The sequence below is a fragment of the Ictidomys tridecemlineatus genome, chromosome 1 (genome assembly GCF_052094955.1).
Source record: "Ictidomys tridecemlineatus isolate mIctTri1 chromosome 1, mIctTri1.hap1, whole genome shotgun sequence".
NCBI classification, from domain to species: domain Eukaryota; kingdom Metazoa; phylum Chordata; class Mammalia; order Rodentia; family Sciuridae; genus Ictidomys; species Ictidomys tridecemlineatus.
This window is the reverse complement of record NC_135477.1, coordinates 5166869-5180205: the sequence shown is the minus strand read 5'-3', so window position 1 is coordinate 5180205 and position 13337 is coordinate 5166869. Positions and strand designations below refer to the sequence as shown.

The 13337-nt window shown below is 48.2% G+C and overlaps 1 protein-coding gene across 5 annotated transcripts in view; it reads right to left on the bottom strand.

Moving 5' to 3' along the window:
- C1H10orf90 (chromosome 1 C10orf90 homolog) overlaps positions 1-12617 on the bottom strand; it is a 185414-nt gene extending 172797 nt beyond the window's left edge. Inside the window, exon 1 of one of the 5 annotated variants that reach the window (XM_040272139.2) lies at positions 11807-12617. In XM_040272139.2, the coding sequence (XP_040128073.2) occupies positions 11807-12097 (291 nt within the window). In that variant the 5' untranslated portion in view covers positions 12098-12617. Of the gene's footprint in view, positions 1-9396; positions 9505-11806 lie in introns of those variants that run through there. The other 4 variants (XM_040272141.2, XM_040272146.2, XM_021723380.3 and 1 more) reach the window with 4 other exon arrangements.
- Between the last annotated feature and the right edge of the window lie 720 nt (positions 12618-13337).

The following is a 13337-nucleotide window of genomic DNA, read 5'->3' as shown; positions in this document are numbered from 1 at the left end:
TTGACCATTCTAGGTGCCTCCTGTGAGTAGAGTTCAATAACATCTGTCTTTATGTCAGGGTCTTTGACCCTGCAGAGTGTCCTCAGGCCCCTCGTGTTGTAGGTAGGTTAGTACTTCCTGCTGATGGTGTCCTTTGACACATGCTTCTCTTTAATCTGGATGAAGTCTAACTGGTTTTTTCTGCTGTGGGCCTACACCTTTGGCATTGCCATCTTGAATATTTAATCACTTTGCCTTTGAACTTGAAGTGCAGTCGGGCCACAGAGAGAACACATGCCACCTGTGTGCTCACTGCTTTCCTTGCTGCCCCTGGACATCATGTGTCCTTCAATCATCGAGACCAGGTGAGCCCACCGAGGCTGGGAGTCGGGCAAGATCCACAGGGAATGGGGTGTGATCAGGTGGCATCCAAGATGAATACCCAGAAACAGAGGCCGCCCCAGGCCTGGCCTTCCTGGACACAGGCCCACTTCAACACAGGAAGGAGGCAGGAGCTGGGGAGCACCAGTGGCCCAGCAGCCCTATCTTGCCCTTCTTACCCCTGTGACCTCCCGGGGTCAGCCAGCCACTGTGATGAAGTGGTAAGAGGGCAGGAAGGGGTGACCCTGCAGCCCAGAGCTACCGCTCCTTGGCAAGCCCAAAGCAGACAGACGCGGTTAGATCCAGGAAGGAAATAAAGCAGGTGAGCTGGGCTTGCAGTGCTTATTATGCCTTAAGAATGAAACACACATATGCTCAATGAGCTAAAAAACACAGATTATGTCACTTTGGTGATTCCACATATGAACTAAATGCTTCTTTATTTGTGTTAAAAATCAGCATTGCACCATATAAAGATGAACAGTAGAACGCAGTAGTAATACAAAACTATAATTTTTCTCTACCGAGATCACCATTAAGTAGAAAATTTAAAACATCATGAAAAATCAAGAGAAAGAAAGAATATGGAGAATGAGAAAGATTTATATTTTAATACCTTTAGAGACAGTTTTCCCTAGTTTTTCTTTGAACAAGGAGACCCACACTTTTATTTTGCAATAGGCCCCACTAATTTGGTAGACAAATGTGGATAAATGGACATCATGGTGGACCTTTTTCACGGAGAGCCTTTGTATTTTGTTCCTGTCCATGGGGAGCTCACAACGCTTCCTTCCTCACCCCAACAGTGCGGAGTTCAGCACACCGCATTCCCCAGGCTCTCCCGGGACCCTCTTTGCATGTCCATGTCCATCTCCAAGACCCAGTCCCCTCCCACACCTGAGCCAGCCCATCAGGCTGCCTCTTAGGAACTGCAGAGCAAGGCTAGGTGGCAAACAGGGCCAGCACCCAGAAGCCAGCCATGTCCAGACTCCTCAGCCAGGAGTCGAGCACATTTGCAGCTAAAACAATGATTTTCTTAACTTTCGGTAAATACGAGGCTGAATCCAAGGCATCTGGGTCCTGGGGCAGACAAATCCCCTGGGTGCCTGTGTGCTGGCCCTGGCTAGAGCCTGCTGGGCAGGGAGTGGCTTCTTGCTTTAGCTACAAAAGGGTGAACAATTTGCTGTCTACTTTGAGAAATTATTTCCCTGATTTGCTTTCAAACCTATTTGCTTCTCTGACATATTATTTCTAAATCCTGGCTTTTCCCCAAGATACTCATTTTTTGGAGCTGCCTCAAAGTCCTTTTTGGATGGAGAGGGGATATAAATTAGACTCACAAAGAGGAAAGGAAATTATTTCACTACTTAGAATTTGATTAATGAAAAGAATGATAAAACAAGTGACCTCCAATTTATGGCTTCGCTTGGGCAAGCTAGAGATGGTATCTGTCCATCCACCCATCCATCAGTCCTGAAAATGAGCACCTCTGCAGGGACCCTAAAGAGCCCCGAATCAAAGGGAAGATCTCCCCCATCACAACGTCATCAGCCACCACGCACCTGGCTTCATGTTTCCATCTGAGACTCCATGTGCTTTCTTAATCCTTCATTCATAATACACCCCAAATGTCTACTGCAAGCCAGCCCGGTGCCAGGAGCACATGGTGAGATAAAGCAGCTCAACAGCACCTTTCCTAAGAGCTCTGAGAGGACCCAACACAGGCACCTTCAATCCTACCGCCTCCTGTCCGTCCCTTTTCTCCACAGATGCACAAATTAGGGAAACACTTGGTAAGCAGAGAATGCAGACGATTCCCAGGAATCCCAGCTTTGGTGTATGTGCCCTTCCCTGAATGTGCACAGAAGCTGTGAATAGAATGGGCTTTCACTTTCACCAGGAAGTTACATTACACAGTGGCAGAGTTTTGCAGACATAATTAAGGTTGCTAATCAGCTGACATTGATTTATTCAAAAGGAAAAGCTATCAGGTGGGCTGACCTAATCAGGAGAGACTTTTACAGAAGGAAGAAAGATTTAAAGCAGCAGAAAGTCTTCGGATGACCTTAACCAGGCAAAAGAACGTGGCATACATGACCCGTGGCTGGAGCCACGGGGCAGGGACCTGAGGATAGCCTCTAGCAAGAGTGGTCTCTGACAGCAGGAAAAAGACACATAATTGCCACAACAAGAAACTGAATTCCTCCAGTGACCAGCCATCTTGGAAGAGGACCCTGAGCCGCATGGGAGAGCTGAGCCTTGGCCAGCACTTGATTCAGCCTAGACAGAATTCCTCTCAGCCGAGAAGCCATCAGTCCCACACCGGGACTTCTGACCTACAACACTGCAAAATAATAAACGGCTGTAGTTGTTCTCTGCTAAGCATGTGATGCGCTGTTATGCAGCAAAAGAAAACAAACACATATTGGGTTTTCCAGTTGTGGTTCCTCTGTGGCCGGTCAGACCTGAAGCCATCTGTGATTCTGCACCATGCGGACATCTGCCCAGAGATAGGAAGCTGCCTCGGCTGAACAGTGCAGGGAGGCCCTAGGCAACGAGCCCCAGGCTGGAGCGCCTGAGTGACAGCCCTGTGCATGTCACCTGGGGAGGCATGTGACTGAGGAGCAATGCTTTTACATATATTCCACTCATTTTGGAAAGATTTAAGCCATTATCTCTCTCTTCTCCCCACCCACTTCCACTCTAAGACTCTAATCATGTCTGAATCTAACCTCTTAATACTGGCCCATATGCCACCCAAGCTGTTCTCTCCCTATCTCCCTTTCTGCTCATTCTCATCTGCTATCACTCCAATCCAGTAAAAAAAAATAAACAAAAAAGTCCATTTTAAATGATGTCCTTTTTTCCTCCTATAGATCTTCTAGTGGGTTTTCTCAGTATACATATTATCTATTTCTCTCTCCATTATGGTGAAATCTCCCTTTAAATCCTGAAATTTAAAGGAAAAATGTATATTTATAATGTTTATAATAGCTTTTTAAAAGTTCTTGCTTTATAATTTCATTATTTCTGTAACTAATGAATCTGCTTCTATTTACAATCCTATTTTCTGGATCCCTTGAGTCATATTTTCTGGACTCTTTAAATGTCTAGTAATTTTTCACTGGATGCCAGGCATTGTGAAATTTTATATACTGGTCGCTGAATTTTGGCATAGTCTTGTAAAGAGTATCGAGCTTTGTTTTGCTAACCAGTTAAACTACAGGAGGAACGGCTTGGTTCTTTCAACAGCTGATTTTTAAATCGCTATGGGATGAGCCTGGAGGGGCCTATTCTTTGGGGCTAATTTAGTCACTTCCAAGCAGGATCCACTGGAGACTCTCCTAACTTGCCCCTGAATTCAGTGTGGGCCTTATGGTGGCGACTTGGATGACCCGTGACCCTACAAAGGTGCTGAGAATGGTTCATGCGACAGCCCCCGGGAGCTGTTCCTTGCTGGTGAGCTCTTCTGGGTCTAGTCTTGCAGCGTCTCCTTCACAGCACACAGACTCAATTTCAGCCGGACTCAAGGAAATGGGAAGCAATCTTGCTACGCCTGGCTTCCTCCGCTCAGGAACTGTGCCCTCAAATTCCAGTAGCATCCCCATCTCCTCGGTTCAGAGACTACAGAGTTCTATGGGGCTCTGCTGTCCTGTGCCACCACCGAGAAGTTGCCATTCTTTCTGCCTGAAGTGTCGTCCCCTGCCGCGGCCTTTCCCCATTTTACACGGAGCAGGGGCCCTTCCATTCTTATGCCAAGGATGTGCCCTCTTCCACAGCTCCATGGAGACACTGGCTGCACCCGCCAGAGGATCACAGGGCTAGGAGCTGGGCCTGCAAGCCCTGTGGCCCAGCCCCTGGAACAAAGTGAGATTTGATATGTAACTTCCAACAGGAGTCCCCTCTTTAACTCCACTTCTCTTTGGGGAAGGCACAGAACACGGCACTGCAGGAGCAGAGTGGCGGGACCCGTGCTGGAGGAGGCGCTCAGTGGAAAAGCCAGGGAAGGGCCACATCTGGTGCGCTCGCCTCTTGATCCTGGTGTGGCCAGGTCCCTTGTCTACACAGCAGGATTTTCTCCCTCCTCCCCCAGCACAGGCACACGGCACAGACTCACAGTAGGAGCAGGGAGGCCTGATCCCTCCCCTGCCACTCCTGACGCTGTCACTGAGCAGCCTACCTCATTGCTCGGGGACTCATAGAATTTTCTCTCTGTAAAAATAGGGCCAGGTTGGTCTCTGTGTCCTCTATTCTGTGCAGTTGGTCTACCAGTCTACGTTGGTGCCAATACCATGCTGTTTTTGTTACTATGGCTCTGTAGTATAGTTTAAGGTCTGGGGTAGTGATGCCACCTGCTTCACTCTTCCTGCTAAGGATTGCTTTAGCTATTCTGGGTCTCTTATTTTTCCAGATGAATTTCATGACTGCTTTTTCGATTTCTATGAGGAACGCCATTGGGATTTTGATTGGAATTGCATTAAATCTGTTTACTGCTTTTGGTAGTATGGTCATTTTGACAATATTAATTCTGCCCGTCCAAAAGCAAGGTAGATTTTTCCATTTTCTGAGGTCTTCTTTGATTTCTTTCTTTAGGGTTCTGTAGTTTTCATTGCATAGATCTTTCACCTCTTTCATTAAGTTGATTCCCAAGTTTTTTGTTTGTTTGGGGTTTTTTTTTTTGAAGCTATTATAAATGGGGTAGTTTTCTCAATTCTCTTTCAGAGAATTTGTCACTGATATACAGAAATGCCTTTGATTTATAGGTGTTGATTTTAAATCCTGCTACTTTGCCGAATTCATTTTCTAGTTCTAGAAGTTTTTTTGGTGGGACTTTTTGGGTCTTCTGGGTATAGAATCATATTGTCAGCAAATAGTGCTAATTTGTGTTTTTCTTTTCCTATGCATATCCCTTTAATTTCTTTTGTCTGTCTAATTGCTCTGGCCAGTGTTTCAAGAACTATGTTAAATAGAAGTGGTGAAAAGAGGGCATCCCTGACTTGTTCCAGTTTTTAGAGGAAATGCTCTCAATTTTTCTCCATTTAGAATGATGTTGGCCTGGGGCTTAGCGTAGACCATCTTTACCTTATTGAGATATGTCTCTATTACCCCTAACAGACACTTCTCAGAATATGATATACAATCAATCAACAAATATATAAAAATATGTTCACCATCTCTAGTAATTAGAGAAATGCAAATCAAAACTACTCTGAGATTTCATCTCACTGCAGTCAGAATGGCAGCTATTATGAAGATAAACAATAAGCATTGGCAAGGATGAGGGGAAAGGCACACTCATGCACTGCTGGTGGGACTGCAAATTGGGGCAGCCAATATGGATAGCAGTATGGAGATTCCTTGGAAAACTGGGAGTGGAACCACTATTTGACCCAACTGTCCCACTCCTTGGTCTATTTACAAAGGACTTAAAATCAGCATACCACAGGGACACAGCTACTTCAATGTTTACAGCAGCACAATTCACAATAGCTAAGCTGTGGAACCAAACAAATGCTCTTCAGTAGACGAATGGATAAAAAAAAAAATGTGGCATATACCCACAAGGGAATATTACTCAGCAACAAAAAGAGAATAAAATCATGGCATTTGCAGGTAAATGGATGGAGTTGGAGAAGATAATGCTAAGTAAAGTTAACTAATCTCAAAAAAACGAATGCTGAATGTTTTCTCCGATATAAGGAGGCTGATTCATAGTGGCATAGGGAGGGGGAGCATGGGAGGATTAGAACTCTGGATAGGGCAGAAGAAAGGGAGGGGAAGGGAGGGGGCACAAGGTTAGAAATGATGGTAGAATGTGATGGACATCATTATCCAAAGTACCTATATGAAGACACCAACTGGTGTGAATATACTTTGTATTCAACCAGGAAAAACATTAAAAGTAACATTAAAAATCATTTGCTATCACCATTTTAAAAAAGCGGGGGCTGGTGAGTCTCACGCAGCTGTGGAGAGGATCAATGCGGCCCTTCAGGGACCAGCCAACACCAGCCTCCTTTGTTCCCTCTCCTCCCCACAGTGATCCTTGCACACCCTGGTCCTGGCCTCTGGCCCTCAGCTCCGACCCCCAACCCCTTCACACACCAGCTTCTTTCTCACTCCCCTCTGGGCTCATGGGCTTGCAAAATATTGGTCTTGAGCATCAGATAAGGGTTTTGGACTGGCATGAAATTGGGTTTCATATTAAAAACAGATTTTCAGGGTGGGGCTATAGCTCAGTGGTAAGGTGCTTGCCCAGCATGTGCAAGGCCCTGAGATCCATCCCCAGCACCACAAAACAAGACAAGACGCTTAGTTTTCAGGACCCTGATCCTCCCAGAGCCCAAGGGTCTGCATTTTTAGAAAATTCTCCCCAGTAATCTAGATTATACTGAGGTGTGAGGGTCACTCAACCCTCCCCAGGTGGCAAAACCCCTCGTAAATCCCCTCGTAGGAGATCAGAGAGGGGACCAACTTGCATCAGAAATGCCTGTTCGTGCCCCAGGCTTTGTTCTGGCTTCACTGTGCAGGAATCAGAGAGGTGTGAACTCCTCTCTCCAAGAATCTCCTGTCGGTGGCAGAATTGGCAGCTGACCACAGGGAGGCTCTCGGCGGACACTGTGCATTGAACTCAGTGTTCACCTCTGGGTTCCTTAACACAGGGGATGAACCCAGGCCAGGCTGCTCGCAGCCCCGATGACCTGCCTCCTGGAGTGTGGGATGAAGGCCCAGGGGCTGTGGGGCTGCTCACATGGCACCCATGAGGCACGCGTCACAGCCGGCCCAGGCCCAGGGGCCATCTCCATGCCATGGCTCTGTGGCAGGGTTGGAGCTCAGGGGGTCACGATGATGGGATGCTGCCTTCATTCTGGCTTACTGCTTCAGATAGACTCTCTCTGTGATCCCTGAACAACCTGTAAGGTAGATGTCACCATGGTTCTCAAGATCATGAGTGAAACTAAGCTCAGAGAGGACAAAGAAACTGCCAAATCATTCACTCATCAGGACCCCAGAGGGTCTCGTCCAGCACACTCTCCCTCAATCCACCCACAAGCTCTATTGTCCGGCTTCCCCCTTGATCTTCCTGAAAGTGGCCATGGCATCCCCACCAGTGCCCAACGACCCCGTGCAAATCCACCAAACAATGTCAGATGGATCTCACAAGCCCTGACTGCCAACACCCTGGGCCGAGGCACACTCCATCTACCACAGATCAGGGCATGAGGCGGGAGGCTCCAACGAGAACATGCTCCTAATTCCAGACCCGACCTCCCGCACCTTTCAGGACCTCGACCTCTGACAGCAGACAAGTGAGAGACAGCTGTCGCATGGGGACTCACAGATTATTACTTTACCCCCTACCACCTCTAGAACTTCCCCTTCCTGCTGTTAGATAGAAGCCACCAGAAATCGCCAGTCCAAGCTACCGGCCATTGCCAAGGGAGGTTGGGCTGTGGAGGCTTCTAGAAGGAGCAGTAAGCACTTGCAGACAGAAGGCAAGGCCCAGGATGGGGCAGAGACTCATGGAGACACTCATGGTGAGAAGGTTTCTCCCAGGCCTGCTCTTTCCAGGGGGCCAGGTCTTCAGTGCAGACCGGTCACCAGCACACCCCAGCAACATCCCTTGAAGACCAGGACTTCAGGAAGAAAAGTGAGACTCGGGGGACTTTGATTTGGCTGAAGCTCTTCAGCTTGGTTGGAAAATAGGCAAAATTGTTTTGTACCTTTCGATAACTGGCAGGAGAAAGGCAATGTTTGGTTTTCCTCCTCTTTCTTCATTCCCTGAATCAAGTTACCTTGAAGCCCAAACACTTAAAACTTGAGCACTCTCATGTCACAAAACCCAAACCTGCTCCCAGCCACCCACAGGCCATCATCAGAGCCGGAGCGGAGTGTCCCAGCCCTGGGAGAACATCAGAGTCACCGGGCAGACATCTGTGTCCAAGATGGAGTAGCCAGGCAGGAGCTGGGCCACAGGGTTACTGGACACTGGCCAACAAGCTGCACAGGACCGTGACCCCTGAGAGGGGAAATGAGAGGGGGGCCCAACAACGGTCCCCACCTGGAGCAGTCTCCACGCTCGGGGAGGGAAGTTCCAGAGACCCAGGGGCCTCTCTGAGCAGGGGTGGCAGAGACAGGAAGCAGGTGACCATGCTTGGTGAAGAGCAAAGAACTGCGAGGAAAGATGACCAGCAGTCGACAGGGACCCCTGGGGTCTTTGGATAAATGCTGACCTGCACCTGCTTGAGGGATAACTACCTGAAGTCGGGAAGAAACAAAGAATAAAAGCTCCTAGGAAAGCGGTAGGTCAGACCGTTGGACCCCACACGTCCCCACCAGCCCAGGTGCAAACTGACCACACCTGCGGCATCAGGTAGACTCCTAGCAGAGCTGACTTAGGCCGAGCCTCAACACCATGGATAGTCCTCGGCTGGAGGGAGGGAGCTGCCCTGTGCCTTGGCAGGGTGTCAACAGCATCTCTGGTCTCCCTGCTGGAGCCAGGGGCATCTTCCCCCAAGATACACCAACCCCAACGGCTTCCAGACCTTAACAAATATCCCCATGGTGGGGCACAGAACCATCCAGCAGTCTGACCACTGCTCTGAGTCAGACATGCTTTGGACCTCAGCAGGACCGAGCTGTGGCCAAGAGCTTGACCTTCAGCCAGAACAAAGTTCAACACCATCCACAGGAATACAACCGAGTCAAGATACAACCAAGCAGAAGTCACAGTGTATCAAATCCAATTTAAAATTGCCTGGTCTGCAAAAGAGCAAGGCAAGACCACCCAGGTCAGGAGGAAATCCCTCAGTAGAAACAGGTATTTCAATGACAGAGACCTTGGGATGAGCAGAGCTCGACCTTGGAGAGGCATGGCCAAATCGTGACCTCCAAGTACAAAAGCTTTCCCTGGTTCACCTGGAGATGAAGCGTGCTACAGGCCATGGCCTATCAGAAGACAGATGGCCTTGGCTTGCAAGCCCCAGCCTATGCCTAGGGTCGCAGCATCTCTGCAGCCAGCTCAGAGCCACTCACCGGTTCTGGGGACACAAGCATATCATGAACTCTCCGTGGCTCCCTCCTCAAGCTGGTGAAAACGCCCCTGCTCTGCTTCCCAGGGAGCCTGGGAACATGCCCACGCTTGCCCTGGGGACAGCAGGCAGAGCTCAAGTGCGGGCCTAATCCGTGACCCAGTTATGGCTTTGTTGATGTCTGAAATTCACATGCAGAGGGAGAACTGCCCTTAGCACACCATGTTCCTGTGAGTTGGGGGCATTTTAGAGTCGCTGAGAGCTGGGCTTCGCAAATATGAGCACAAGACTCCCTAGCATCTTGTCTGCTTCCCGCCCTCGCTCCCTCCTAGCCAGCAACTTTTCTCCTGGCTCCTGCTGCAGGCAGTGGAAGGAAGGAAGAGGGTGGTGGGGGAGCGTCCCAGGGCCGCAGTTACTCTGCCAGTCCCAAGTGAGAGGAGGATTCTCCAGGCATTCACACCAGGCTGTGGTTTTAGAAAAACCCATCTATAGGCCTTGCTCTCAACTCCAGCAAATCCGCAGATTCTCACGGGGAGAATTTGAAATCTGTGAGGTTTTCACGGGAACAAGCCTCCCCAACTCACTTTTACTGGGAAACCTATTAGATTAAAGAAACAAGTTTATCCCAGGGAACCTGCTCCTTCCTCACCCCGTGGGATACTGCGTGGTGAAGCCCAGGGCAGGTTAAGGATGGGCCTCGGGGCTGATGGAAGAGGAGTCACCGGGCCAAGTCCAAGGGCAGCACCCAGAGGCTGTTAATTGGGCTCACTCATCTGTTCAGCTTGGGAAATTGAGCAAGGAGGTTTGCTTCTCCCTGGTTTCCTCAATCAAATGCTGTTGACATGCCCCAGTGGGAATAAGAAGACCAGTTCAAAGAATATGGAATAATTTAAATTCTGAAATGTTTGCTACTAAAAGTTGAGCAAAGCTCCAAATTCAGAGGCACAGATCCCGTCCGATAGTTCTCACATGGGCCTGTCCCCGAGCCTGGAAGCAGACCCCGCAGAGACCACTTCTCACACCATAGACCGTGAAAGCAGCCAGTGGCTGGGTCTGTTGTGGGGGAGGGGCCTGGACTCATCTCACACTGGTGGCTCCACTGTGGGCTGTGAAGGATTAAGCCACAGAAAAAAATGTAGCTGTGACAATCAGTGTATTCCAGTATTTTACAACCTCCTTTCGAGGTGCACATCATCACCTTCAGTGTGGCCGTAATATTGAGAAAACAGATGAAGTTTATGCATGAAAAAAAGCGGGAATGCAAGACAGGTTTAAAGTTGAGCCATGAACACTGTTGTAAAAATGCATGAAACGATGATTCAACAAGTTTTTCCCCCTCTGGAGGACTGAAAAATAACCTCAGTAAAAATTATAGAAAGATAAAATTCTGTCCCCATCTGATTAATTACTTGTGAATAATAACATCTCTGGTTTCTTTCAATTATATTCTAATTGCACACCTTTTGCTCTGGTTGATTGGGCAATGAAGTAATGAACAACTATTACTGAATTTAATTAACACCATTATTTCTGTGGCCTTTCCATCTCTGTTGTGAACATGGAAATTCAGACTCCAGGGGCTGGGGCTGGAAGAAGCCTGCCATGAACCCTGCTAAACCTGTTCCTTCCACATTGAGCTGGCTCCTTACTGCCAAGCATGGGTAACAAAAGATCTGAAGTATTTGCCAGCATTCATGAGAAGGCTCTCCTAATAACAGCATCAATATTCAGAAAGGTTAGCTTTTCATAAAGCATTAGCAATTTGCATGTTGCATTTATCAAAAGAGATGGGCAACTGAGCTACCTAGGAGTCAATTACAATGTCATTCATAATTTATTCCATGTACAATAAAGAGCTGATCAGATTTCATGTGTGTTTATTTTCTGAAGATAACTGCTTGTGGCTGATACCAGTTGCAGAATACAAATATATTTTAGAGTAATGTGTCTATTTCACTTGGACGTTTTAAGTCTCCAAAGTTCTCCTTTTTACAACAGAGTTTCTATGCTTGGAAATGAGAGCTCACCCTCAAAAAAATAGAAGTCTATCCCAGACTCATCTCATTTTAACTGGATCAAGCAAGCCATACAGATTCTCCCAAATAACAAATCAGGAAAACAAATAGGAATTTGTTTTTAAGACAGAGCTGACAGAGCTAAGAATTCCTAGCTCACAGAGTGCCCGGCAGTTTCTAAATGTGGATACGATGACCCACTGCAGACCTTTGGAGAGCTATTAAATGTTTGTAAATGCAGATGATTGCCGTGTGGAAGTTACATTCATCTAATATGCACTCCCCAAACCACCACCAAGTTGCAAAAGCTGGAATAAATTAAAAGATAAAAAATTCTTCTCCATATCCCCTGGGAAAGACTACAACATATGAGATTAACGCATGAGACCAGATCAACACCTGCACTGTCCGAGGACACACCGCAGCTGCATCTCTTGGTGCGCAGACAGCTCCCCCCGAGTCCAGCCGTACCTCATATCTGCTGGCGGGCTGCTCTGCCGTCTTCAGGCCTTGACACAAGTGGATGATACAAACTTTGGCTCTTCTCTGGGAGGGAAACCAGTTACTCTTCACCAAATCCATGACCATCACATGGTTTTTCAACTCTGTGCTGAACGTCTTTATTTGAAAAGTCTGATCAGCAGCGAGCCCCGCCCCAGGAGAGGTGCTAGGCGTCCCGGAATGCAGCATGACACTCGGAATCTTGTGACTTCAGTGAGCTGGCCTGGCAAACACAATTTTCTTTGTTTCATCCAGGTATTGAGTGCAGCAGGAGGGGTTTGGGAAGCGCCAGCTGGGGCATCTCTGCATTTCCCCTCCACAGCTGCGCTTCCGAGATCCCGTGGCGAGAGTGACCGACGTGGACGCAGAAACCTCGCAGGTGATCTTTACAGGCCACAAAAACCTTCTCAGGCTGCCATCTGACCAACTCCGGTCTCACCTCACGCCTGAGCCCTTGGGTCACTCTGTCTTCTCTGATTTCAAAGAAACATTTTTCTTTGCCGCTGCATTCAAGTTCTGAACGCAGAATTTGCCTGGTTACCAAGAGGCTCAATGTGCTTTTCCGTCTCTAGGCCCTTAAATCCAAATAAATTATTTACAGAGCTGGGTACAAAGGAACCAGGAGGGATAATTGCAGCTTTTCAGAATTCCTACTTTTTCTGGCCAGGACTGAAAGGAAAAAGTACACACTGCCTACTGACACAAAGAGTGTCCTCAGCCCTGGAGTAGATAAGAGACACATTCAAGGCATAGAGAGAGCTCCCGGCACACAAGAGACGGCTGCGCGTGGGCACGGGAACCCAGTGCAAGTGCGAGAGGCTGCACTAGGTCCGTGGGGGTGTGGTCCCTCCAACACGGACGGCCCCTGGCGGGTGGGCTGAGCCTCGGTTTCCCCAGGAAGAATGGCGAAATAAAAAGGCGCTGTCTGCCACCCACAGGGCTGTGCTGAGATGTGGTGAGCTGTAAATAAGGAAAGACCCCGGGTAGCAGAGTCGCCATGGACGGGGTTCTCCAGGTACGGTAGCACATATTCTGCCCAAATTATTTTGCACAGCTCTCTCGCAGCACATATCAGACAGTGCAATGTGGCATGGTGGTAAAAATGATTGGCGTCTGAATTTCAAATCACTCAGAAATGCAGAGCAAGACACACGTCCCACTTTTTATGTTGCATGTTTGGGTGCCTTATCTACTCGGCTAGTATTTTAGAGGTGAAAATGAGAAGTCTGGATCAAGGGTGTACACCAGGAGGAAGCAGATGACAAGCACTACAATGGTTTCAACTCTTCTCTGAAGGCTACTTCCTTTTGGCTTTCTGCAAAGATGAACCCCTTGAAAACCCAATTCACCTGCCCGATCGCAAGCCTGGGGGAGGCTGAGGAAGGGCCTGGACAACTTTGCTGGAAGTGGACCTGCAGATCCTTGCCCA